Source organism: Schistocerca americana, chromosome 6 (genome assembly GCF_021461395.2).
Source record: "Schistocerca americana isolate TAMUIC-IGC-003095 chromosome 6, iqSchAmer2.1, whole genome shotgun sequence".
In the NCBI taxonomy this organism is placed as follows: Eukaryota; Metazoa; Arthropoda; class Insecta; order Orthoptera; family Acrididae; genus Schistocerca; species Schistocerca americana.
In genome coordinates, this window is record NC_060124.1 from 20,917,156 (window position 1) to 20,943,048 (window position 25,893).

General features: G+C 42.8%; 1 protein-coding gene across 1 annotated transcript in view; it reads left to right on the forward strand.

Moving 5' to 3' along the window:
* Positions 1–468: 468 nt before the first annotated feature.
* LOC124619686 (photoreceptor-specific nuclear receptor-like) overlaps positions 469–25,893 on the forward strand; it is a 164,811-nt gene continuing 139,386 nt past the window's right edge. The window contains 2 exon segments of the mRNA XM_047146236.1: positions 469–653; positions 7,994–8,109. Of these exon segments, the coding sequence (XP_047002192.1) occupies positions 469–653; positions 7,994–8,109 (301 nt within the window).

The following is a 25,893-nucleotide window of genomic DNA, read 5'->3' on the forward strand; positions in this document are numbered from 1 at the left end:
GTACTCAAAGTACCCTCCGCCACACACCGTCAGGTGGCTTGCAGAGTATGGATGTAGATGTAGAATTACAGATTGTCGTACCTCAAATCTTGCTGCAATTTTGGTTCTCTCCTCAGTGTTTAATTGTTCTGGCATCTCTGTGGATTCACAGGTTCTGGAAAGAAAGTGAAAAAAATGACATACAGTCAATGTTATCTGCACCTGCCATGAATAGATATCCAAAATTCAAAGCAGACGTTTACTTCGCCCACCCTGTAGATATAGCGGTGTCCCTTGATTTAAATGTTGGATTTGTACAGTAGTTTTAAGCATGATGTGGGTAGTCCTATGCGCTGCGGTCGCCAGTTTGTTTCCTTTGAGCAGTAAGAAATTAGATGTGGCCTTCGTAACAGGAACAAAGGAACGTCGGCTGTTGGGAGCGGGCGAGCAGACTGCGAGGAGCGGACGCGAGGCCGGCGTCTGGAGGTGATGGAGCTGCGCGCCGCGGGGGGCGGCGGGGGCGCGTCGACGTCGCCGTCTTCGGCGTCGCCTTCGCCATCCGGGCGGCCGGGGGAGGCGCTGTGCCGCGTGTGCGGCGACAAGGCGTCGGGGAAGCACTACGGCGTCCCCAGCTGCGACGGCTGCCGCGGGTTCTTCAAGAGGAGCATCCGCAGGTAACGCTCCGTATCCAGACGCCCGCAGTCTCTCTGAAGGAGTCACAGGCCAACGAAGAAGTACTTATTACTCTTTGTTGCCTACTAACTTAATTAGATTATGTTGGGCACTGCATCCTTATGGTGCTTAGACTCTATATCACATACCACTTACAGGATTAACCGACAAACTGCAAGGATTTCTGGCTCGAAATGGAGGAAAAAAGTTCCTAGGAACATGTGTCTGTCAATAGACGGAGTGCGTCCAACGACAACAAATCGTCCCGGAACCCAATACAAAGCTGCATCGCATCCAAGTCACATCAGATGTTCAAAGTGGGCTGCAAGGAATGCAATGCACGCTTTCACAAGTCGCATCATAGATTGCCGAAATATTTTGCACGTTCTGGCCGCTCTCCAAATAGCGTCACAGGCGGCGTTAACGTGCTGTTGAAGGGTCTGCACATCAGGAACTGGTTCAGCATACACAAAGCTTTTCAGATGCCCCAGAGGTAAAATACAGGGGGTTTAAGTCCGGTGATCTAGCAGGCCATACTGCAGGGGCTTTGCGTCCTATCGAACATCCGGAGACGATATTGTTGAGCTGTTAGCGAACTGTAACGCGGAAGGGGGTGGTGCTAAGTCATGTAGAAACCACATAATCTGTCGTGTCGCCAAAGGAACATTCTCAAGCAGCACAGGCAGAGAATTCCGCAGCAAGTCCAAGTACATTCCTCCATGCAGTCGTCGTGGAATAATAACCGGTCCAAGCATGTGGTCGCCAAGAACACCTGCTCATGCGTCGATGCCGACTCGAGGCTGATGATATACCTCAAACGTTCCCCCCGGAATTGTCTGTAGCCCGCAGAAGACGATTCTGGAGATAGATGGTGTAAGTTCTGGTAAAGGTTGCATCATCGGTAAAGACAACTGGTGACTCCGTAGAGGGAAATCCACTGCTGATAATCCTTGTAATCGTTGTAGGTGATAGGAATAGTAGCTGTTGTCATGCAGTATACGAGCATACGTATTTGTACCTAGGCTGACACCGTGTTGACGGGCCACTTGCCTTGAGCTTGTACTAGGGTTCGTCTCAATATGTTGTAGAACCTGGACCTCCGAATCTGGTGTATGCACAGCCCGTCGCCTCCCTGCACTTACGTCTGTCTGAAAGGAACGATAATGACACAAACATCCAAAAAGGGCTTGAAATGTTGTGTGATTTGATTGGTGCCTGTGAGGGAACCTGTTTTGGTATAGCTGTGCTGCCTCTCGACCGTTTCCATCTGCCTGGCCGTACACAAACACCATCTCGGCTTGTTTCCGCAATGAACACCGGACCATTCTGCTACTTACAGTACGTTGCGTCAGTCTCACAGCCTGCAACACACAAGGAAAACACGATACGTGGTCAGAGGACCTGTCATCCGTGAGCGACATGTGCCGTGGCAACGATACATTTCCGGACATATATTCTTCGGACCTTTTTTCCTCCATTTCCAGTTAGGAATCCGTCCGTGCGGTTTGTTTTATTAAATTTCATTCTGTATAAGTGTCTGTATAAGTGTCGGAAGTTCCATGCGGCTTTTCGCGGATGATGCTGTTGTATACAGAGAAGTTGCAGCATTAGAAAATTGTAGCGAAATGCAGGAAGATCTGCAGCGGATAGGCACTTGGTGCAGGGAGTTGCAACTGTCTCTTAACATAGACAAATGTAACGTATTGCGAATACACAGAAAGAAGGATCCTTTATTGTACGATTATATGATAGCGGAACAAACACTGGTAGCAGTTACTTCTGTAAAATATCTGGGAGTATGCGTGCGGAACGATTTGAAGTCGAATGATTATATAAAATTAGTTGTTGGTAAGGGCCGGCCGGTGTGGCCGTGCGGTTCTAGGCGCTTCAGTCTGGAACCGCGTGGCCACTACGGTCGCAGGTTCGAATCCTGCCTCGGGCATGGATGTGTGTGATGTCCTTAGGTTAGTTAGGTTTAAGTAGTTCTACGTTCTAGGGGACTGATGACCACAGATGTTAAGTCCCATAGTGCTCAGAGCCATTTGAACCCATTTGTTGGTAAGGCGGGTACCAGGTTGAGATTCATTGGGAGAGTGCTTAGAAAATGTAGTCCATCAACAAAGGAGGTGGCTTACAAAACACTCGTTCGACCTATACTTGAGTATTGCTCATCAGTGTGGGATCCGTACCAGATCGGTTTGACGGAGGAGATAGAGAAGATCCAAAGAAGAGCGGCGCGTTTCGTCACAGGGTTATTTGGTAACCGTGATAGTGTTACGGAGATGTTTAATAAACTCAAGTGGCAGACTCTGCAAGAGAGGCGCTCTGCATCGCGGTGTAGATTGCTCGCCAGGTTTCGAGAGGGTGCGTTTCTGGATGAGATATCGAATTTATTGCTTCCCCCTACTTATACCTCCCGAGGAGATCACGAATGTAAAATTAGAGAGATTCGAGCGCGCACGGAGGCTTTCAGACAGTCGTTCTTCCCGCGAACCATACGCGACTGGGACAGGAAAGGGAGGTAATGACAGTGGCACGTAAAGTGCCCTCCGCCACACACCGTTGGGTGGCTTGCGGAGTATAAATGTAGATGTAGATGTAGATGAAAAATAGTTCAGTGTTTCCGATATGAACAAAGGTGTTGTTGAATTAGAAACATGTAAAGCTTCTACTCACCTTCTGTGTTAGCACTGCCTAACAATCCCAGCACTATATGGTTATTCATTTTGAAAATTTTCTGTTACAAACAAAAACAAAAAATGAGGTCTCTTTTGAGTGTAATATCGAAAAAATTTCATTTCCATGTATTCGTGAAAACACCTTTGAAATTATGAAGCAGTCATACGAAGAAATATACATACTGAACAAATGTGCAAGTAGAGTTTCTGTACGCTGGGCACAGCTGTTCGCTGTCTGCAATGCGATTCTGTAAACGTCTCTACGCAACGCCTCTTCGTAGCTCTATGGACGGCTATTGTTTCCGCCAACAGCCGCTCGCGTTTCGCAGCTGAAAGCTGTCGAAACCGCTGCCAGGTGTCGTGGGTTTCCTTAAGATGATTCGACTGTAAGGGAGTGTCTTAGCAGTAAAGATTAAACGTATTAAAACTTCATGCACGATGTGGAATTTTTTCACATATATCACTGTTTATGACGTCATATCTCTTGAATTATGTGTCGGATGTGATATACTTGTGTAGGTACATTCAGCGGCATATGTAGGTACTGTCTGTGAAATATGTTGTCAATGGAGTTGGTAGCAAAAGAGTAATAAATTTTAATGTACAAGTGGCAACTTTTCACGCATCTCAGTGTTTATGACATATCTCCTAAACACTGTATTGTACAATGATTCAATTTTGTAGGTGCAATTAGCAGTATTCGTCGGTACTGGCTGCGAAATTTATTGGAAATAGATTTAGTATCACAGAGGTGATAAATATAAAGGACTAGATAATTTCAATTCACGTGATGTCATCGCTTATCGGACATTTCAGATTTGTGAAGTTTACAACACAGATAAGGGTTCATCGTATTACATGTCGACTATGCCTTTGGTTGTCAGGACCAGGAATCGTCGTAAAATAAATGAATCGGACTGTGTCTCAGTGTGGGTGAAAGGTATTGACGACTATAAAAAGATCACACTCGTTGGTGATCTGACTCATTACTATAGAAATTAAATAAAGTTCTCTTCCTTATCCTTAATCCTTATCTATTAAAAAAAAACTACACATTGATCTTGTCAAAAGCCGAGAAGCTATTCTTCTTGGTGTTGTTGCTCTGTGGGGCACCCTGGGATGCTCTCTGTGGCACCCTGTGTTGCTAAATGCTCATTAATATTTGTTCATATGGGCGAAAATCTCGTCTCGAAAGTGTTGTAGCTGGTTGCCTATCTACCTACTTCACACTTAAGGAAGACGTGTACTTAGATTATATTCGTGCAAAGTTCATTAGAACTTATCAGAATACTTGTGGATTTGATTTGCAGAACATTAAAAATAGAGTTCGTTGGTTAAATCATATAACTAAAGAAGATTCAAATCCATCGACAAATATTAAAGAGAGTGAACTTAGTTTTTACTATCAGTTGTGCAAATTTGTTGAGAGGTTGGAAACATCTTTGATTGTTGTAGAAGGTACAATAGTGCAAGCAATCTTCGTATTACGAGGGTAATCCCAAAAGTAAGGTCTCCTATAAGTACAGAAGTCTGTTTGTGTGGCAGTTGGTCACACTGTTATGAAGAGTGCTTCACGCGCTGTGTGTAAACATGCGCACGCCGCGCTGAGTCGCTCAGTCTTGGCATGGCAACCGTTGAGAATGCAGCTCACGGTGGATGTTACCGCCAAGTACAAATTTCGCGCAGTTATTCGGTTTATGAATGCAAAGGGCACTGCGCCGATTGAAATCCATCGCCAATTGACGGAAGTGTATAGTGAGTCGTGTATGGAGATTAAAAATGTTCGTAAGTGGTGTAGAGAGTTTGCAGCTGGTCAGACCGAAATTCGCGACGAACAAAGGAGCGGGAGACCGTCAACTTCTGAGGAGACAGTGTTGAAGGTTGAGCAAAGCTTGCGTGAAGATCGGCGGATCACCCTGGATGATCTGTGCACGTTGGTTCCTGAGGTTTCCCGAAGCACTGCTCATAGAATTTTAACGGAAACATTGAACTACCGGAATGTGTGCGCAAGATGGGTGCCACACATGCTGACTGAGGACCACATGCGGCAACGAGTTGATGCTTCCCGCGCGTTTCTTCGCCACCTTGCAGCCGAACAGGACAACTTTCTGGACTCAGTTGTCACGGGTGACGAAACCTGGGCGTACCACTTTACAACTGAGACCGAGCAACAATCACGCCAGTGGCGGCATCCTTCCGCCAGAGCCGCGGAAATTCAAATAAACACAGCCTGTCGATAAAGTCATGCCATCGTTTTTTGGGATCGGAAAGGGGTATTGTTGGTCGACTTTATGCCCCTTGGGACCACAATTAACGCTGACAGGTACTGTGAGACTCTGAAAAAACTCAAACGGGCAATTCAGATCAGGAGAAGAGGAATGTTGATCAAGGGCGCACACATTCTCCATGACAATGTTCGCGCACACATCTCTCGGCAAACCGTTGCTCTCCTGGAACAGTTTCAGTGGAACATAGTCGGCCGGCCGGTGTGGCCGAGCGGCTCTAGGCGCTTCAGTCTGGAACGGCGCGACCGCTAAAGTCGCAGGTTCGAATCCTGCCTCGAACATAGACAATGTGGTGTCCTTAGGTTAGTTAGGTTTAAGTAGTTCTAAGTTCTAGGGGACGGATGACCACAGATGTTAAGTCCCATAGTGCTCAGAGCCATTTGAACCATTTGGAACATAATCACCCACCCTATAGTCCTGACTTGGCGCCCAGTGACTATCACCTGTTCCCTAGGTTAAAAGAACATTTGGCCGGAAAGCGATTCAGCTCCGACCATGAGGTGAAAGAAGAGGTTCATAACTTTCTCAACAGCATGGCGGCGAGCTGGTATGACATGGGCATATAGAAACTGCCACAGCGTCTACAAAAATACATCAACAGAAATGGTGATTACGTCGGATAATAGCTAGATGTTCCAGCTGTAAGCTGATGTAAACCATTTTAGAAATAAACGGGTCTATGTTCTTATACAAAAATAGGTTACCTTAATTTTGGGATTACTCTCGTATTATTAACTGAAATGGTGTGCTGGACCGATTTCAACCAAACATGGTACATACATCATTTACTGTCAGGAAAGAACCGTTGTGGGGGTAAGAACCACTCTCCTATCAAAGGGGTGGGGTGAGGGTGGAAAAACAGTGCAGCACATGACGCGAGAGTACCTGTCCCATGCCGTACCACAGTCATCCAGTATTTGAGAATGAGAGCATTTAGGGACTTGCAACAAATGTAACACATAATTTCTAACCTTTACGAAACTTTTTCTCACTGATGATATCCACAAAATGATGAAAGGAAAAAAGTTGATCGTTTACTATATTTTCGATTTTACTATATTTTCGATGTTCGTGCTGTAAAATTGCCACATAAAGCTGACGTTTTAGTTTATTCCTTCTTTACTACTAACTCTACTCGCAACACATTACGCAGACAGTAGGCACGTGTACCACTGGATGTTCCTGCAAAATTATATCATTATACAGCACATTGTTCAGAAGATACGACGTCATAAACATTGAGGTGCGTTAAATGAACCTACTGGGCAAAATTCGTTAAACATGAGGTGAAATATGGGTATAAATACGCGTGAAATTTATTAAATATGTGTGAAATATATATGACTTGTGCGTTTGCAGTCAAAGTCAAGGGTAGAAAGTTCATCCTAAATCCCTGGAACGATTTTAGTCAAATTTGGTACACATATTAGTTACAGTCTGAAAAGAAATACTGTAGGAATAAGAAACGCCAGCCTCCTATTGGAGTGAATATGAGAACGTGGAGCGAGAAAGGGACAGTGGTAGCAGAGGTGGAAATAGAGAGAGGGAAGAGGAGGAGATGGACAGAGAAGGAAAGAAGAGGAGAAGGATAGAGGTGGAGGAAGATAGGTAGAGAAATGGGGAGGAAGCGATTAATGAAGGGAAGGAGGGATGGGCAGAGACAGGGAAGAGGAGGAGATGGACAGCGAGAAGGGAGAGCACAGAAAGGAAAGGGGAGAAGATGAAATTAGAGGGAGGAGGAGGAAGCGGACAGAGGTGGAAGGGGCAGATTGACAGAGACCGGAGCGGGGAGCGGATTGACACAGAGAGGAGAGAGGAGGAGACGAAGGGCAGGAGGAAATGAACGGAGACTGGGAGCTGCCAGAGGTGGACTGAGGGTGGGGAGAAGATAAAGTTTTGATAAGGAACCCATGTCCGGAAACGATCCGTTAGCATACAAAACAAGTTTGAAAACATGATCACCAAAATCGCCAGTTTGAGCTCATTAAGAATGCTAGAGACGGTGGTACGTGATATTTGAGTGTCTCTTGGTTGTAACAGATTTTTTGTTCGGTAAATAAAACAAACATTAGGAACCTTTGAGATGTGGTACTCTACATACGTCGTGAGTTTTAGAAGCTTTAGTTTCAGCTCATAGCAGATTCAGCAGCAAGACTCTCTGGCAGTTGTTTAATCCTTCTAATCTGATACTTGAATCGTTTGCTTCCAGCAGTACTGCACGTTTGTTGTTTAACTATTTTTCTACGAGGATTACTTCTTAACTACACAAATTCAAGTAATGTTCCAAAGCATCGCTTGGTCTTTATGGAAGTCATACGATATATTCTTAAAAATAAACATATCTTGCTCCAGCATAATGGTACGTTTACCATGTTTCAGGAACCTGGACTACGTCTGTAAAGAGGCGGGCAGATGTGTCGTCGATGTAAGCCGGCGCAACCAATGTCAGGCATGCCGCTTCAACAAGTGCCTTCAGGTTAACATGAAGAAAGACGGTAAGCTACTCAAAGTAACTTCTCAACAGTTGCTGTATACCTCTAAAAACTTTAAGTCTGCCCTACCGAAACATTTGACATACGGTTATTTGACACTGGAAGGCTGCTGCCTGTCATTACGACTGAAGTTACGGAGCTTTAGCGAGGACCTATGACGTCTTTATGAATTGGTACCACACGGGACGTAAAAGAAGTACCTTCCTGGGGCAGTAATGACAGGTTATTGTGCCAGGTCGCTCTTCTAAAGGCTGTGTTGAACAAATTGGTAGGGCGTCACTCGTGCGGAGGAATCAATTAGTTTGCGTGAGTGCTCGTCCTCTAAACAACTGTTTCATGTTTTCGGCGTGTTTTAACTTGCAAGAACAAAGTGATAATCTCAGGTTTTTTTTGTAAAAAATCAGCACAGGGGACCCGAAACTGTGCTATGGATACGGCCTAGAATCCAAGTAAGACGAGCCAGTACAAGATTGCTACACCACGAAAACTAAAGAATTTGTTTCTTTAATTACTATACAGTTAATCCGAATTAATGACTTCAAGTGCTAAAGCAGCTGTATGAGGTACCGCAGAAAAAAAAAGCAGCCTGCACTGTGTAGATCGAAGGGTTGTCTCTTTCGACACGAAAACTCTCCCTATCACACAGCCTTGGATGTCGAGCTGCTTTTGGTCATAAACAAAATAACATCGAATGAAATATTCACTCTACAGCGGAGTGTGCGCTGATACGAAACTTCCTGGCAGTTTAAAAATGTGTGCCGGGCCGAGACTCGAACTCGGGACCTTTGCCTTTCGCGGGCAAGTGCTCTACCACCTGAGCTACCCAAGCACGACTCGCGCCCTGTCTTCACAGCAGAAGTAAAGCTGTAAGGAGGGGCGTGAGTCGTGCTTGGGTAGCTCAGGTGGTTCAAATGGTTCAAATGGCTCTGAGCACTATGGGACTTAACATCTTAGGTCATCAGTCCCCTAGAACTTAGAACTACTTAAACCTAACTAACCTAAGGACATCACACACACCCATGCCCGAGGAGGGATTCGAACCTGCGACCGTAGCAGTCGCGCGGTTCCGGGCTGCGCGCCTAGAACCGCGGCTCAGGTTTTAGAGCACTTGTCCGCGAAAGGCAAAGTTCGAGTCTCGGTCCGGCACATAGTCTTAATCTGCCAGGAAGTTTCAGGTTGTTCTACTTTACACGTACAAAACCAAACGTCATATTCCATAATTGCATTAGGAATGAATTCACATCAAAAACGTTACAGCGTCACATGTCACCTATTGGTGAATGTACTTAAAGTAGTGCAGCTTGACCATTTACAACTGCTATTATGACGTCAAAGATAAAATTGCATTTAAACACTGTATAACTATTGATAGCAACGTAAAAAGAACATTACATATACTGTTGACGTGCCTGACTTAGTTGGTGAGTTGTACATCGGTAATCAACGAGCGAAAACCACTTAAGGGCATACAAACAAAAGTAAATATTTTATGCAGTGCATTACAAGTAGTATATGAAATACGTACAAATTTCATAAACTATTTAAAGACGAACAACCTATTAAATTCTGACTTGCCAGACTTAACGAATGATTCATATCGTAGGTCACATCCTCCATGATGTGATTGCAGTGTATTTTTGCTTCTGATGAATGTATATTTAGATATACCAAAACCGCGATCAAGGATTTCAATAAATCTTTATGCTGCAACTTTTTGGCTGTCATGATGTACGGTGAAGATTTTCAACAGTTTTTGCTTAAGTCATGTTTAAAATTTTGAAACTTTTGTCATTAGGTTACAAAAAATTGCATTTTATTTGTATTAGTGCAGTGCATACATTACAGGCGTTTTCTCGTTAGCTTAACGAACACAACAGATAAACGTAAAGCGTAAATTAATCACCAGCAATATTCAGGGATTCGACAAAACATGGAAATACCACGAGAAACGCATTTTTGAACATGAAAGCAGAGCGCGAAGCTTGCACGTTGCGCTGTTGTATTTGATCAAGAACGGTAATTGTGCAGTGTCCTATAGTATAATAAAATAATGGAATAGATGATAATACAATGCGTGGCTTTTTAAAATGTATTGAATTAATGAGATTAATTTTTCGGCGTGAATGACAAGCACAATAAGCTGAGCTATGCCTGGAAATAAGTCCGTATTAGTTCATATTATTTTGCAGGGAGGAGTAGATTCTTTCTCCGCTGTAGATTTGTGCTTACCATTCTTTATAATACTACGTTTGGTCGCCGCGTTCACCTTTGAAGTCTTGACCGTGTTCCTATTAAGCTTATCGGATCTTCGTAATTTTCCAAAGTACACAGGTGGGCTTCAGTTATTGTAATTATTGTACTATTTGAAATAACTCACACGACCTTTCTGTTAATAAAACAATACTGTATTTTTCTAAACGGTGCACATATGAAATCCACACTCCTCACTTATTCATAGCGACCTCAAAATGGCGGTCTACAATTACTCGCTAAAAAATTGACGTGCTTCTCACTCTTTCACTAGCTGAGCGCGAATCCCTCCTTCCTCCTACCGGTACCAGAAAAAATCCTCTGTTTATTAACAACTGAAAGTCAAAAAATACATGACGGTAGGCATAGGCTCTATGATGGGCTGCCGCTTCATCTTGTCTCTTTGCCTTTAAGGAAGACGAAAACAAAGGAAATGCAAAAGGTTTATCACAGTCCTCATTACGTTGTAAGTGTCAATCGTGTGTAGTTGTGAGTGCATTATGTCGGAGCTAAGTGAATTCGATCGTGGACAAATTGCTGGTGCCTTATGGCGGGTGCTTCCGGAACTAAGTTAGCTGAAATGTATGATGTTTCAGTTAGGCTCCATATCGAGCATTTATACCGCATAAAGGAAAAGCAGAAAAACATCATCTGCTGTCACCACCCGGACGAAAGTGCGTGACGAAAGGTTGTGACCAAAAATACGAGGACAACATCTGACATATCGCACTCGCAAATTCTGGCAGTACCAAAACAATACGAATCGAACTCCAGCGACAGGGGACTGAAGGGCGAGTTGGAATTCCAAAACTTCACACCAGTGACGCAAATGCCCCTAACGGGAATGAATTGGCGCATTACCACCAATAAATTTCTAGATGGCTGATGGTTCAGATGACTTTGACCACTATGGGACTTAACATCTGTGGTCATCAGTCCCCTAGAACTTAGAACTACTTAAACCTAACTAACCTAAGGACATCACACATATCCATGCCCGAGGCAGGATTCGAACCTGCGACCGTAGCGGTCAAGCGGTTCCAGACTGAAGCGCCTAGAACCGCACGGCCACACCGGCCGGCAATAAATTTCTAGGAAAATATTGACATGAAAGGACTTGGGTTCAAGTTGTTCAGTAGCATTCAGCGCTAAATTTCAAACAGAAAAATATATTTCTCATAACCTTTCAGAAAACAACAATTTAACTAAACAATCAGTCAATTAAAAGAAGTATACTTGAAAGGAGAGACAGCATTGGTCGTATATTTTTGTTTATTATCGCAAAATCGATTTTCGGTCACTTAGTGACCATCTTCAGTGCTAGAAGTTAAAAAATTTTTTACATTACGATCAGAGAGTATAAAACAGAAAATCACAATTACATCTGCATATGAACATAACAGTTGTTAGGAACATACCTGTAATATATAACTTAAATTAGTAAGCACTGGTGTCAATAAGCTTACGGCGATCACATAGACTGAGGTCGCTGTTTACATGCACTTGTTCAGCAGACATCGGTGTGACGGGGCTTGACACGCCCTCTATGTGACATGTGTCACGTGAGGACATAGTATTACTGGTTTTGCGAGATATTAACACTAAATAACTCTTGTGCATTTGTGAATCGTGCAGTAATTCAAATTTAAAATGTACGCACAACACATAGCAGACGAAGGGGGAAGGAAATATCTAAAATACATTGGCGTATTGTTTTTTACAAACTTATAAAACATAAAACAGATCGATCATAAGTTGTCAGAGTGCAGGACATGTAAAAGAGCAAAAGATAATGAAAAAGAATAATAAATGAATAACATGAAATGAGGTGTAACACAGGTTTTAAAAAAACATAATACCCACTATCTGGCGTGGGAAGTTAGAAGTACAACGTTCGTGATTTACGTAAAATGTTACGTTAAGACTAAGGGGTCAAATATATAAAAAATATAATAACAGTACGAAACTGCCATTACTTAATAATTAAAATGCCGTGAAACACAATGTTCATAACAAAAATTTTTGTAGGTGTGGATAAACAATTTTGTTATCATATTTAACGGCGTGATAATGTACATATCATTCGTCCCATCACTCTCCTTTCAAGTATACCCATTATCTGGTTGTAGTGCACAGGACACTATGGAGTCGCCAATCAATTAAAAGAAGGTTACTTTAAGCCATCAATTAATTCAGAATTTTCTTTACCAATCTCAAGACTATGTAATATGACGCTAATTAATAACATCAAAATCAAGTTTCACAGGCTGGCTAATGCTCAGAGCAAAACCGCACATTAAACTTTTTCTTCTACAAAAATTAAAAATGGTTCAAATGGCTCTGAGCACTATGCGACTTAACTTCTGAGGTCATCAGTCGCCTAGAACTTAAAACTAATTAAACCTAACTAACCTAAGGACATCACACACATCCATGCCCGAGGCAGGATTCGAACCTGCGACCGTAGCGGTCGCTCGGCTCCAGACTGTAGCGCCTAGAACCGCACGGCCACTCCGGCCGGCCAAAAATTAAAAAATTGAATAAAATACCACGGGGAACCAACCCCTTAAGTACAATTAGACAAAAAAAAAATTTCACTCTAAAATTATCTGGATCAAAATTACAAGGATAAGTAACATTTTATGAATAATGTTGCCTTAAAGAAATGAAGTCAAAACAACATATAATTAAGGGAATAGTAGGCCCGTGAAACTATTAATCAGCACAGTAACAGACTACTTGGAACATGAGAAACGAGAATGTTACAGTTATTACATGAAATACTAAGGGATGAAGGCCAGTTTCCCACTACAATGAAAATCAATTTAATTTTGTCGATAGTTACATGGACTAGTCATAACAGGCACAATATACAGACAGAGTCCGTCTGGAATGGTTATACACAACAAGGAGGTTCGCCCGATGCCTAGGTGTCCCTTCTGGAATGCAGATGTGCGGATCCCCTCAGCGACCCAAACGTGGACAATTCATGCAAGCAAGGTAGGCTCACGCAAGTAGACCTAGGACACAAAAACTTATTAGTCGAATTTGCTAAAAACAGTTTTTATAGTATACATATTTTATTTAAAACCGGTAAGCAATCGATTACATCTCTAGAGTAGTCTGCTCAGCCAGCCCGGGTCCTCACACCATCATAGAGGACAAGGTCTGTAGATGATCTAAGTACAACAGATCTAAACCGGTCACCAGTTTAAATAAAATATTTATGCGATCAAGACTCTTTTAGCAAATTTTGTTGATACATCTGAGATCGATGTTGTCCTAGAAGAATGTTTCAAAAATATTTATTAGTTGAGATACAAGAGGTAAAACTCGTCTTAGCTGCGTAGAGGGCTACGCCAAATTGGAACTACAGTATGTGTTGTGGACTGGCAAGACAGCCAATCCACTGTGACGGGTAGCCGAAAGGCACGCGTTTAAGCTCACGCAGGCTGGCGTGAGGTCTGGAACAGTTAAAGGAATTGAGTCTAGCAAAAAAGGTACATAGCTGCTGGAATACTTAACTTTAATCCATAATTGGTGAACATCGGTCAGACGGTACATGCATCACAAGATAAATAGCAAATGATAATGGCGCCTTGCTAGGTCGTAGCAAATGACGTAGCTGAAGGTTATGCTAACTATCGTCTCGGCAAATGAGAGCGTAATTTGTCAGTGAACCATCGCTAGCAAAGTCGGCTGTACCACTGGGGCGAGTGCTAGGAAGTCTCTCTAGACCTGCCGTGTGGCGGCGCTCGGTCTGCAATCACTGATAGTGGCGACACGCGGGTCCGACGTATACTAACGGACCGCGGCCGATTTAAAGGCTACCACCTAGCAAGTGTGGTGTCTGGCGGTGACGCCACAGTATGAATATTAAATTTTCCGTAGCAAAACCATGCACCATGCCACTACCATTGGGGCTGTCACAAATTTAAGAAATCGCCCGAAATACCTGGGCCTTGCTACCTAGAAACTTCAATGACATGAGCAAGCTTACAAGCACTATAAAATGCAATTAATTTGCTGACTAGACAGCACAAGAAATTTACAGAAATCTTAAATGTATTATTTGCAATAAAATATTAGTTATGCCACAAATTTCCATCACTAAGACATGAAATGGTGCGCAGCATGCTACACGTAAAATTCCAGAACTTAAAACAAGGCAAAGTAAGCTTCAATAGCTTACAGTTCACCACCGTTCCAGCAGTGAGCCCATGAGTAAATAACAGGTCATATGTACCCAGCACAACATCCGTCCAGTGACGTAACCATAGTTTAAACTTAGCAAAATTGGTGCAAATGGTTCTGAGCACTATGGGACTTAACATCTGTGGTCATCGGTCCCCTAGAACTTAGAACTACTTAAACCTAACTAGCCTAAGGACATCACACACATCCATGCCCGAGGCAGGATTCGAAACTGCGACCGTAGCAGTCGCGCGGTTCCGGACTGCGCGCCTAGAACCGCTAGACCACCGCGGTCGGCTTAAACTTAGCAGTCCACATGGTCAATACTGAAACACTCCAAGATTTCCACCACTTTTCAACATAAATAAATGATGATGAGGTCCCATACTCCGAGGAGACCCGCACCGCCTTACTAGGCAAGTTCCTAGTGGAGGTGGTTTGCCATTGACTTCCGCCGACCGTAATGGGAATGAATGATGACGATGAAGACGACACACCATCACCCAGTCATCTCGAGGCAGGAAAAATCCCTGACCCCACAGGGAATCGAACACGTGACCCCGTGCGCGGGAAGCGAGAAGACCACGAGCCGCGGACCACAAATAAACGCATGAATTTGAAAAAAAAATCTCTCACATGCAAACATTAATAATGTCACATTACGCATAGCCGGAGCCAAAGCAGGTGGAGGCAGTCATTTAAAATACAAGCTCAAGCCATCTATCAGCCACGCTGGCAATATAAACGCAGAAGAAAGTAGTTACAACGATTTGATCCGGAGTTGGGAACAGAATACCTTCTCTTCCAGAAGATCGGCTTCGTTCTCCGCAAATACGGCTCTAAAGAACTATCGGGAGGCGCCAAAAATCAGTTCCGCGCCAAAAATTTGTTTTATCCGTCGGCCAACGTGCAACCAAAATACGGCACGACCACCACGGTAGTGACCAGTGCAAAAATGCTGCCAGCCCCCACAGCCTTCTGAGCTACCACCAGCGTGCAACACGCCCAGTAGCGCACACTTTCTCGTAAATTCTCGCCAAGATCGGCGCAATCGCCCCAGTGCCACCACGCCAGTTACCCCTCGCTTGGCTTACCTCCCAACCCGGGAGCGCCACCTAGACACAAGGCGCGGCAGCGAACCAAAGATATGCAAGCAGCGACGGATCGATTCGAAACGAGCCACCACGGCTCAGGGAAAACTTGGTACCGAAGCCATAAAACCTGGACTTTCGGGCAATGGATGAATGTCATTTGGTCCGATGAGTACTGATCCACATTGTTTCCAACTTGTAGCCGAGCTTACGTCACATGAGTGAGACATGGCGGGGATTTGGTAACGATTTGGGCAGCCGTATCGTCGTATCCCGTGTGCCCCATGATTATTCTGCAAAGTCCTACTACTGCCAAGCATTACGTGACCATTTTGGCTGATTAGATTCAGCCCACAGTATAATGTTAGCTCCCCAAGGGTGATGCTGTGTTCCAAGACGACAGCACCACTGTTCACACAGTTTGTACCGTCCAAGCCTGGTTTTGTGAGAACGATGATGAACTGTGGGATGTCCCCACGCCACGGCAGTCACCACAACTCAATATTATCGAGTCTTTGTGATTTGCTTTAGAGAGAATGGTGTGTGATCGACATCCAAGTCCATCACCATTACCTGAACTGGCCACTATTTTGCAGGAACAATAGTGCAAGATTCCCTCGAAAGCAGGGTAGGACCTGAATTTATCCATTCCAAGACAAACTGGAAGGTGTTTTGAATACCAACGTTTTCAAACATCGTATCAGGGCGTGGTAATCTATTATATTTCTCGTATATCCATATTTTCGTCGATCCTCTGTAGTCTGCAACCTCGTCTAACATTGTCGAACTAGCTTTGTACTTCGTCTCTTGCTTCTTTTTCTTCACGACTTTTTGAGTCATACGCTTTGATCACTGCGTACGATTTTCTTACACATTTTGCTGCTTTGGTTTGATACTGTATGTTAATTTCAGCTTATTTGAGATGCCTTGAAAAGTGATGTTCAGAAGCGATCTCCACCCCCTCATACTCCCACGGATTTATGGACAGCTCTGACGTATTCACGGTGTCAGTTGCCTCCAGCACTACTTCAAACATTAGCTTATGTTATTTGTGGATGTTCGCATTCTGTAATCAGTATTATGTTCCATTTTCACTTGTCTTATTATATGACAGAGGTGGTTCCACTGAAAGAATTCTTAAGAAAAACTGTTTTAAGTGTACAACGTCAGAAAGAATGTTATATACTCAAAATGCACTTGCTGAAAGAAAGAATCCCTTTCGGTGAATGCGCTTTTTATTTTGCAGTATGCATAAGACGGGAAAGGAAGAATAGCTACTACAGCTACTTACTGGAAATGTGGATCGCCCAAATAATTCAATCTGCTCTTTATTCACGATGCTCTAGTTGAATATGGTTATTCTTAACTACGTTATAATCCAAATCATACACTGAAGAGCCAAAGAAACTGGTACACGTACTTATATCGTGTAGGGCCCCCGCGAGCACGCAGAAGTGCCGCAGCGCGACGTGGCATGGACTCGACTAATGTCTGATGTAGTGCTGGAGGGAACTGACACCGTGAATCGTGCAGGGCTGTCCATAAATCCGTAAGAGTACGAGGGCGTTGAGATCTCTTCTGAATAGCACGTTGCAAGGCATCCCAGATATGCTCAACATTGTCCATGTCTGGGGAGCTTGGTGGCCAGCGGAAGAGTTCACTCAGAAGAGTGTTCCTGCAGCCACTCTGCAGCAATTCTCAACGCGTGGGGTGGGATGAGGTGTCGCATTGTCCTGCTGGAAATGCCCAAGCCCGTCGGAATGCGCAATGGACATGAATGGATGCAGGTGATCAGACAGGATGCTTACATACGTGTCACCTGTCAGAGTCGTATCTAGACCTATCAGGGTATCCCATATTACTTCAACTGACTACGCCCCACGCCATTACAGAGCCTCCACCAGCTTGAACAGACACCTGCTGACATGCAGATTCAATGGATTCATGAGGTTTTCTCCATACCCGACCACGTCAATCCGCTCGATACAATTTGAAACGAGACTCGTTCGACCAGCCAACATGTTTCCAATCATCAAGAGTCCAATTTCGGTGTTGATGGGCCAAGGCGAGACGTAAGGCTTTGTGTCGTGCAGTCATCAAGGGTACACGAAAGCCCTTATCGATGATGTTTCGTTGAATGCTTCGCACGCTGACACTTGTTGATGGTCCAACATTGAAATTTGCAGCAGTTTGCGAAAGGGTTGCACTTCTGTAACGTTGAACGATTCGCTTTACTCGTCGTTAGTCCCGTTCTCGCAGGATCTTTTTCAGACCGCAGCGATGTCAGAGATTTGATGTTTTACTGGATTCCTGATATTCACGGTACACTCGTGACATAGTCGTACGGGAAAATCCCCACTTCATCGCTACCTGGGAAATGCTGTGTCCCACCGCTCGTGCACCGACTATAACACCACGTTTATAGTCAATTAAATCTTGATAACCTGCCATTATAGCAGCAGTAACCGATCTAACAAATGCGCCGGACACTTGTCCTATATAGGCGTTGCCGACCGCAGCGCCGTATTCTGGCTATTTACATATTTCTGTATTTGAATACGCATGCATCTACCAGTTTCTTTGGCGTTTTAGTGTACTTGCAGAAATGCAAATAAAACAGATTGCACTGTACTTTAGGTAATTCGGCTCCCAGTCAATACGGTGGCACCCGGAGCCGGTACACCTTTCAAATGCGAACTTTCCAAGTGGTAGCCAGCTCAGCACACTGGGTGAGCAAACATGTTCTTCTTGCCGCTAGTCTTCTGGAGAACCGGCAACTGTCTCACCGTCGCTTTACTTCCTAGAGTAGTTCAGAATTGTTGAGCTAAGTTCACTTGATATTTTCTTGTCACATCCAATAAATAATATTATTAAATTTATTATTTGATTCCAGTAAGGTTATAGCACACACAAATTATAAACAATGTTTTACATTGCCGATTATCTATGTTATCAATCACTGCAGGAATGAGAGCATTCTGTAGGCGTTATCGGCTCATTAGCTAAGTGATAACGGAGCTGATTTATAAAGGGAAAGATACATTAGCTCTTGCTGGCAATATCGCTGGAGACCTAGACAACTTGTCTGCTTAGCACTTCTTATCTAACCGAGCTGCAAGCTTCTAGATCGAAAATCAGTAGGGGTTCTCGTTAGTTTATTGAATGTAACACAAAAATATAATAGCGAAATTAATCGTGAACAACATATTCTCTCACATTAACGAAAACAGTCTGATGATTCTCATGCAGATTTTTTTAAATTCTATGCCTGTAGAAAACTACTGCATCAGAGATAAAGCTGTCGTCAATTCAAGTTTAAAGAGAATTTTCGTCCACAAAGCAGGAGTAGGAAAGGTAAATGTTTGACTGCGCTAGATCAGAAGAATAAGTGTTGTAGGGGATGCTTTCCAGCCAGGCTCTTGCATAGAATCGTTTGTGAACTCAGTATACTGAAGGCATTCGTTCTTGTACAGGAGAACATATGATGCTGGTTTCTTAGTCTTTTTTCTTCTGCGACTGGAAGCCGTCTCAGTTGTTGGCGACAGATGGCAACTGAGATGAAGACACCCGTGGGGTGCAGTTCTTATTACAAAGCGCCCAATTTGTACCACCAGGTGCATAACGTTGTAATTTAAGAATTCACGCTCTCCTTTTCTTAAGATACTTTTTGTCAGGGCCAAACATTATCTTCTGTTTTGAAGTTATCACACGGTCGTTCAAGTCCAGGCCTGACCATCCTGATTGGGTTTTCCGTTATTTCCTTAAATGCATTAGAGCAAATGCTGAGGTCTTTCCTTGGTAACGACACAGTCGATTTCCTTCCCCATCCCTCACAAGAGTAGCTTCTATTGCATCGCTAATGATCTCGTAGTCGATGCGATATTTAACCGTGAGCTTTCTTTCTTTCTTTACTCCCCAACATTGGCCACTGAATGAAAGTGTCTCATGAAGGTTAAATGATCGCAGTTCATCACATTTGCCAGTAATTCGCTGAACCATACTGATAAAACGCAATAAGTCATTCATCAAAGCCCACTGATCTTCAGTGAGACAAATAATTATTCACGTCAAACGATCATACTTCAAACGAGAAAATTATTTTTTGACGTGATTTCTTCGAAGCACAAAGCACAATTTTTTTCAGCTATCTCAACTGCCAGCAACTCTCTATAAAATTCAAAGACAGCAAAATGTGACATATCTTAGACTTTTTCCCCGTTTCACGCTCCATTTTCGTTCGCTTAAATAACAGTACCTACAACCTTCAAACGTGCAACATTCAATGAGTCACCGAAAGAACAATTTAGAACCTCGAACAAAAAATGACAATTGTAAATACGCTAATAGCAACCTACGTGACAAAACACCTACCAAAACTTCCACGAACTTATGCGCAAACCTACTCTTTTCGGACGAATTACTCCGTGCTAGATTATAAACGTTTATATTCTTCACTTAATATGCTGTATGAGTAAAGGTCACTATGCCCCTGCCTATGCAATTATATGAGATGAAATATAGCTTTTAAAATTGAGGAGAAGACTGCACAATATCGACATCTACATCTACACTGTAAATAAAATTTAAGTGCCTAGCAGAGGGTTCATCGAACCACCTTCACAATTCTCTATTATTCCAATCTTGTATAGCGCGTGGAAAGAACGAACACCTACATCTTTCCGTACGAGCTCTGATTTCCCTTATTTTATCATGGTGATCGTTTCACCCTATGTAGGTCGGTGTCAACAAAATATTTTTGCATTCGAAGGAGAAAGTTGGTGATTGGAATTTCGTGAGAAGATTCCGCCGCAACGAAAAACGCCTTAGTTTTAAAATCCTATATCATTTCAGTGACACCGTCTCCCCTATTTCGCGATAATACAAAACGCACTGCCCTTTGATCTTTTTCGATGTACTCCATCAGTCCTGTCTGGTAAGGACCCCACACCGCGCAGCAGTATTCTAAAAGAGAACGGACAAGCGTACTGTAGGCAGTCTCCTTAGCAGCCTGGCCTTTGCATTTCCACTGTGCCAGATTTACCATTGAATCATAAATATGTACAACAGCACAGAAGTTCAAGCGCAACCAAGACTTCCAGCAGAATCCATATCGTACCTTGCTACCAGTTTCTGCGGCTTGCTCTTATCAGATTTTATTTCAGTGATTACAAAATCAAGACGAAATTATGCATTGGGTAGCCGTGATGGCTGTTGAACATCAACGTGAACGAACAAGGAAATTATTGTTTTGAACAGGCTGTAATCGACCCCCAGGGAATCAGGATTTTCATCCAACATTACCTGTTACTGCAAAATCAGGAACGAACCAAATGTGTGGTTCGGTGGTCTGTTGGAGTGATTCCAGCTTTGAGCGCTTAAGAACTGGGTTCCCTTCAGGCAACCATTTTCAATAAGCACGAACAGACCCTCTTCATCTCTGGTAACGCCAGCTGAAAAACTTTATGGTTACACCATGATTCCAAACCCATAGTAAACATAATGTCTCCTCGCTATCTACTTCAGGGGAGTCGGCTGGACCACGACAGAAGCAGACCTCGCCGCAAGTAGAAACTCTGTCACCGGCAAGCTTTCTTACATCAGAAATTTTATTTTATTACTTAATTTGTTGTCATGTAAGGTGGCAGAGCACGTGTTTCTAATTGTATTTCAACTTCAGATCTGAAAATACTGACGCTGACTGAATTTTAAACAGATCTCCCTTTTCGCCGGACTTGACCCCTTTCGGACGATACAGTTCCATCGTCACGTTGTTTCCCCAAGATTCAAGCTCCTCAAAGTCTCTTCAAAAGGCGCATGTCTGGGTTCTAATCTTGGCATCATGTCTCGTATTTTAGGTTGTAGCATGCCCACACCAAACAACAGGTGAAAATAACTGAGATTTTTATCGCCTTTCCATGCGTTGTCAACAACAGGGATTGGTGCCGGTTTTAGCTCCTAGTTCAAACATGCCACTCCTAGTTGTTGATGAAGAAGAATCCGATACCTAACCTCTCTTCGTGTGTAGCCAACAACTATGATACGTGCAGAGGTCAGAACTTTTTGTCACGTTATTTACAGTTCAGATATGCGCACATCCCGCTACTGGTGAAATGAACCAATATTTAACATCTATATATGGCTAGAAAATAACAACCATAGGGGCCGGGATCGAATCCCAGTAATGCAAAACTTTTTCGTCTGGTCATTTCAGTTTCAGTCCTCTCGCTACTGGAGAAGAAATTCGATACCTAACATTTGACTGTACTGAGATAACAGTCCAATTAGCTGCTGGGTTTCAATTCTCGTCCAACACAAAACTTTAGGTCACATTATTACAAGTTTAAAATTGCACACGGTATCTTATTTGTGACTAAAACCATATTTAAGAAAATGTTCAAATGTGTGTGAGTTCTTAAGGGACCAAACTGCAGAAGTCATCAGTCCCTAGGCTTACACACTACTTAAACTAACTTAGACTAAACTATGCTAAGAGCAACACACCCACCCGTGCCCGAGGGAGGACTCGAACCTCCGGCGGGAGGGGCCGCGCAGTCAGTGATATGACGCCTCTAACCGCGCGGCCATATTTAAGATCTGTTGTGGTTAGTTAACAGGGAATTGAAATCCTGGATCCCGTTCCAGGAAAAAAAAATCTCCTTGTAATTTCAAGCTGACACTTGCTTTTTTAAAAGTCATTTATCGTAATAAATTTGATGTTACAAGCGTTGAAGACTGTACCTTCTCTTATAACGTATTTCCTGATGTTTGCATTTCCGTGGTACTACTAGTTCTACAACTTTGCTTCCACCGTTTTGCAATAGACGGCAGTAGAGGCAAGTGGGGTTCGGGTGGTTGGTCGTAGGTGTAATGGCTCAAATGGCTCTGAGCACTTAACTTGTGACGTCATCAGTCCCCTAGAACTTAGAACTACTTAAATCTAACTAACCTAAGGACATCACACACATCCATGCCCGAGGCAGGATTCGAACCTGCGACCGTAGCGGTCGCGTGGTTCCAGACTGAAGCGCCTAGAACCGCTCGGCCATATCGGCCGACCATAGGTGTAATACAGTAAGCTTAGGCATCTGTAAACATAATGCCATAAAAATATTACTCGATTTGTGATTGCATCATAAGGTTATTCTCGATTAAGTACGTCAGATTACGTACCCATTTCTCGCCATTTGCGGTAAGTTTTAATTTTGTGCTTTAACATGAAGAAATCTGCGGCTGTGGATTTTAAAATGCTAGGTAAGACCAATGGTGAGGGAACTATTAGTGGAAGAACATGCGGAGAATGTTTTCAACGCCTTAAGAACGGTGATTTTGATGTCGAAGACCGGCATGGCGATGGAAGACAGAACGTTTTCGTAGCTACTGAAAGAGACTAAGACAGTCACAGGACATCATTATCGAAAACAACTGATGCGTTCGAGCCCAGCACTGAAACACAATACAGCGATAGAAACGTAAAAGTATTTTTGCAGCAGGTCAGTGCTCGACTCTATGTCGCAAAACCCGTCAAAATATACATGGAAACGTTGAAATGAAAAGTCCTATCCCTCCCGCCGTATTCTCCATACGTTGCTCTCACTGACTACCACCTTTTTCGATCAGTGACACACATTCTGACTGACCAGCGCTTCCGATCATATGAACAAGTGCAAAATTGAATCGATTCATAGATCCCCACTAAAGACGCCTAATTCTTCCGCCACAGGATTCGTATGCTATCCGAAAGATGGGAGAATGTAGTGGCCAGCGATGGGCAATACTATGAATCATATTTTTTTTGTAAGTTTTCCACAATAAAGCCCGGAACTTCGAGTAAAAACAGCAGAAGCAATGTTGTAGATCTAGTAATTTTCATCTGGATTGTTAGTCACACGGAGCAGTCTTTCACTAGTGGTTCCTCGTAGTAACCATCTCGTACAGTATGCGACTGTACCGAAAAAGAGAGAATATTGTGCTATTCAAACTGCGCGACGTATTGTGGCACAGAATCCTAGTTAGCTGACAAGTAAGTTAGGGCAGAGGAATGTGGCGGTGTGAGGAGATGCATGTGCGCCTGTTGCTTTGCGGCGCAGTCCCGGATTCCCACGGAACACTTTGCGGCTGCGTGTATCTGCTGATGGGGATCGAGCAAGAGGGGGGCAGCATCTGGCAGCGGAGAGATTTCCCGTGTCTGCCGGGAAATACACCCTGGCGCACTCCTCTTCTCTCGTCGCATTTTTTCTATTGCGTTCCTGCCCTGAGGAATACTGTAAATGCTATCTGATGTGAGCGTCATTTAACACAAATGTCAGTCAAAAAGTGAAGCACAACCGGCTAGGTCTCGGCTTATAGTTAATTGTTTATTTATTCTAGTGTCCGCGGCTCGTGGTCTTGCAGTAGCGTCCTCGCTTCCCGCGCACGGGGTCCCGGGTTCGATTCCCGGCGGCGTCAGGGATTTTCTCTACCTCGAGATGACTGGGTGTTGTGTGTCTTTCATCATCATTTCATCTTCATTCACTCGCAAGTCACCGTAGTGGCGTTAAAGAACTTGTGGAGCGGCGGCAGAAACGGCCCGAGACGGGTCTCCCGGCCACCAATGCCATACGCTCATTAATATTATTTATTCTAGTCATGTTATAGCCTTCGTCCCTCTCTTACGTACGGACTGGGGTTTTACACTTACAAAAATTTATGAATTAATGGCACTCATAAAATATTAACAATTCAACAATTCATAACATGATATCTTCTTTATACTTTTAGAAAATTAGCTACAAATAATTTGCTTCTTCCTGTTTTTACGTAGGTATACGAAAAGCCTGTTTCGGCTTTTGTGCCATTTTCAAATGTTCCTGCCGACATTACATTTATAAAGCATTTTATTCTACAACTATGTAACAGTATTCTGAGATTTTTATCTTATATTATACTTACATCTAGGTGGAGTGACGTCCATAAAACATCTTGGGAAGTAATTACTTTTATTTATTGCGTTGTTAATATTGGTCACGTGTTTACCTTGTATGGGAATTTTGTGCAATTTTTTGTTAGTTGCCAAATGACAGCCGTTCCAACGATGCATTACGTTTACAAGTAAATTGTGTCTTAAGTTGTCAGCAATATTATTTGCCAAAGACAATTTGCATTGTGTGGATGTGCTAATTTTTAAGATTTTCTATTGTGTTTGTCTATCGTGTTGCATTCATCCCTTTTTTGTGTTAATAAAGTTTTCCAGATAATTTTTGCGCTTGAGATCCATTTGCTTGTTTAGGATGCCATTCGGATATCTCTTTGTGTGTGTTTAAATTTCTAGCTCTTCCAAAATGCTCACGGTTTGACCTTTTGATATCCTATGTTGAATCTTCAAAGCATTTTCAATTGTGTTCAATCTGTGGTTTTTATTTCTTACTGCTTTCGTAGTCTCCCATGTGTTCTTTAAATCTTACGCCAAAACTTCGTCATGTTTGACCAACGTGAAAAACTGTTGTAGTCGTCACAGGACATTTTGTGTACACATGGATTAGAAAAGATCGGGACGTCGTTTTTTTCTGATCTCAGCTATGTTTGTAACGAGTTAGTAGTTCGAAATGCTGTTGTATTTTCGTATTCTTTAACAATTTGTATATTTTGTGTGATATGTTGCCTATATATATATATATATATATATATATATATATATATATATATATATATATATATTGTTGGTACTTATATCGGTTTCGCTTTGGTTTTGTCACCTCTTTTATGTATTATGTCTGCTTTAGGTTTAGTAGCTAGTGTTACAGGCATTTTTACATTTAACTTAAACAGAATCGGATAAATATAATTATTAATGTTAACACGAATCCTGTTTTGCAGTAATTTCCTCTTTTTTAATGTACAAAATTAATTTCACACTGTAGAACAATGTAACTTCCTTCAAAATTATCTGTGGTGTATTATGGTCTTTGGTCTGAACTTGATGCCTTGAGAGGCAGTCTGTGTTGAAAGGTTGCTCGGTTAAGTCTTATTTAGAATCTGTTCTGTGAACTTCTGGCGTAGGTAAGTTGCCTGTTGTGACTGATAAAGATCTATTTTGGAAGCTATGTAGATTAGATTAGATTAGATTAATACTAGTTCCATGGATCATGAATACGATATTTCGTAATGATGTGGAACGAGTCAAATTTTCCAATACATGACATAATTAGGTTAATTTAACAACATGCTTAAGTTAATATAACAACTTTATTTTTGTGTTTTTTTGTTTTTCTTTATT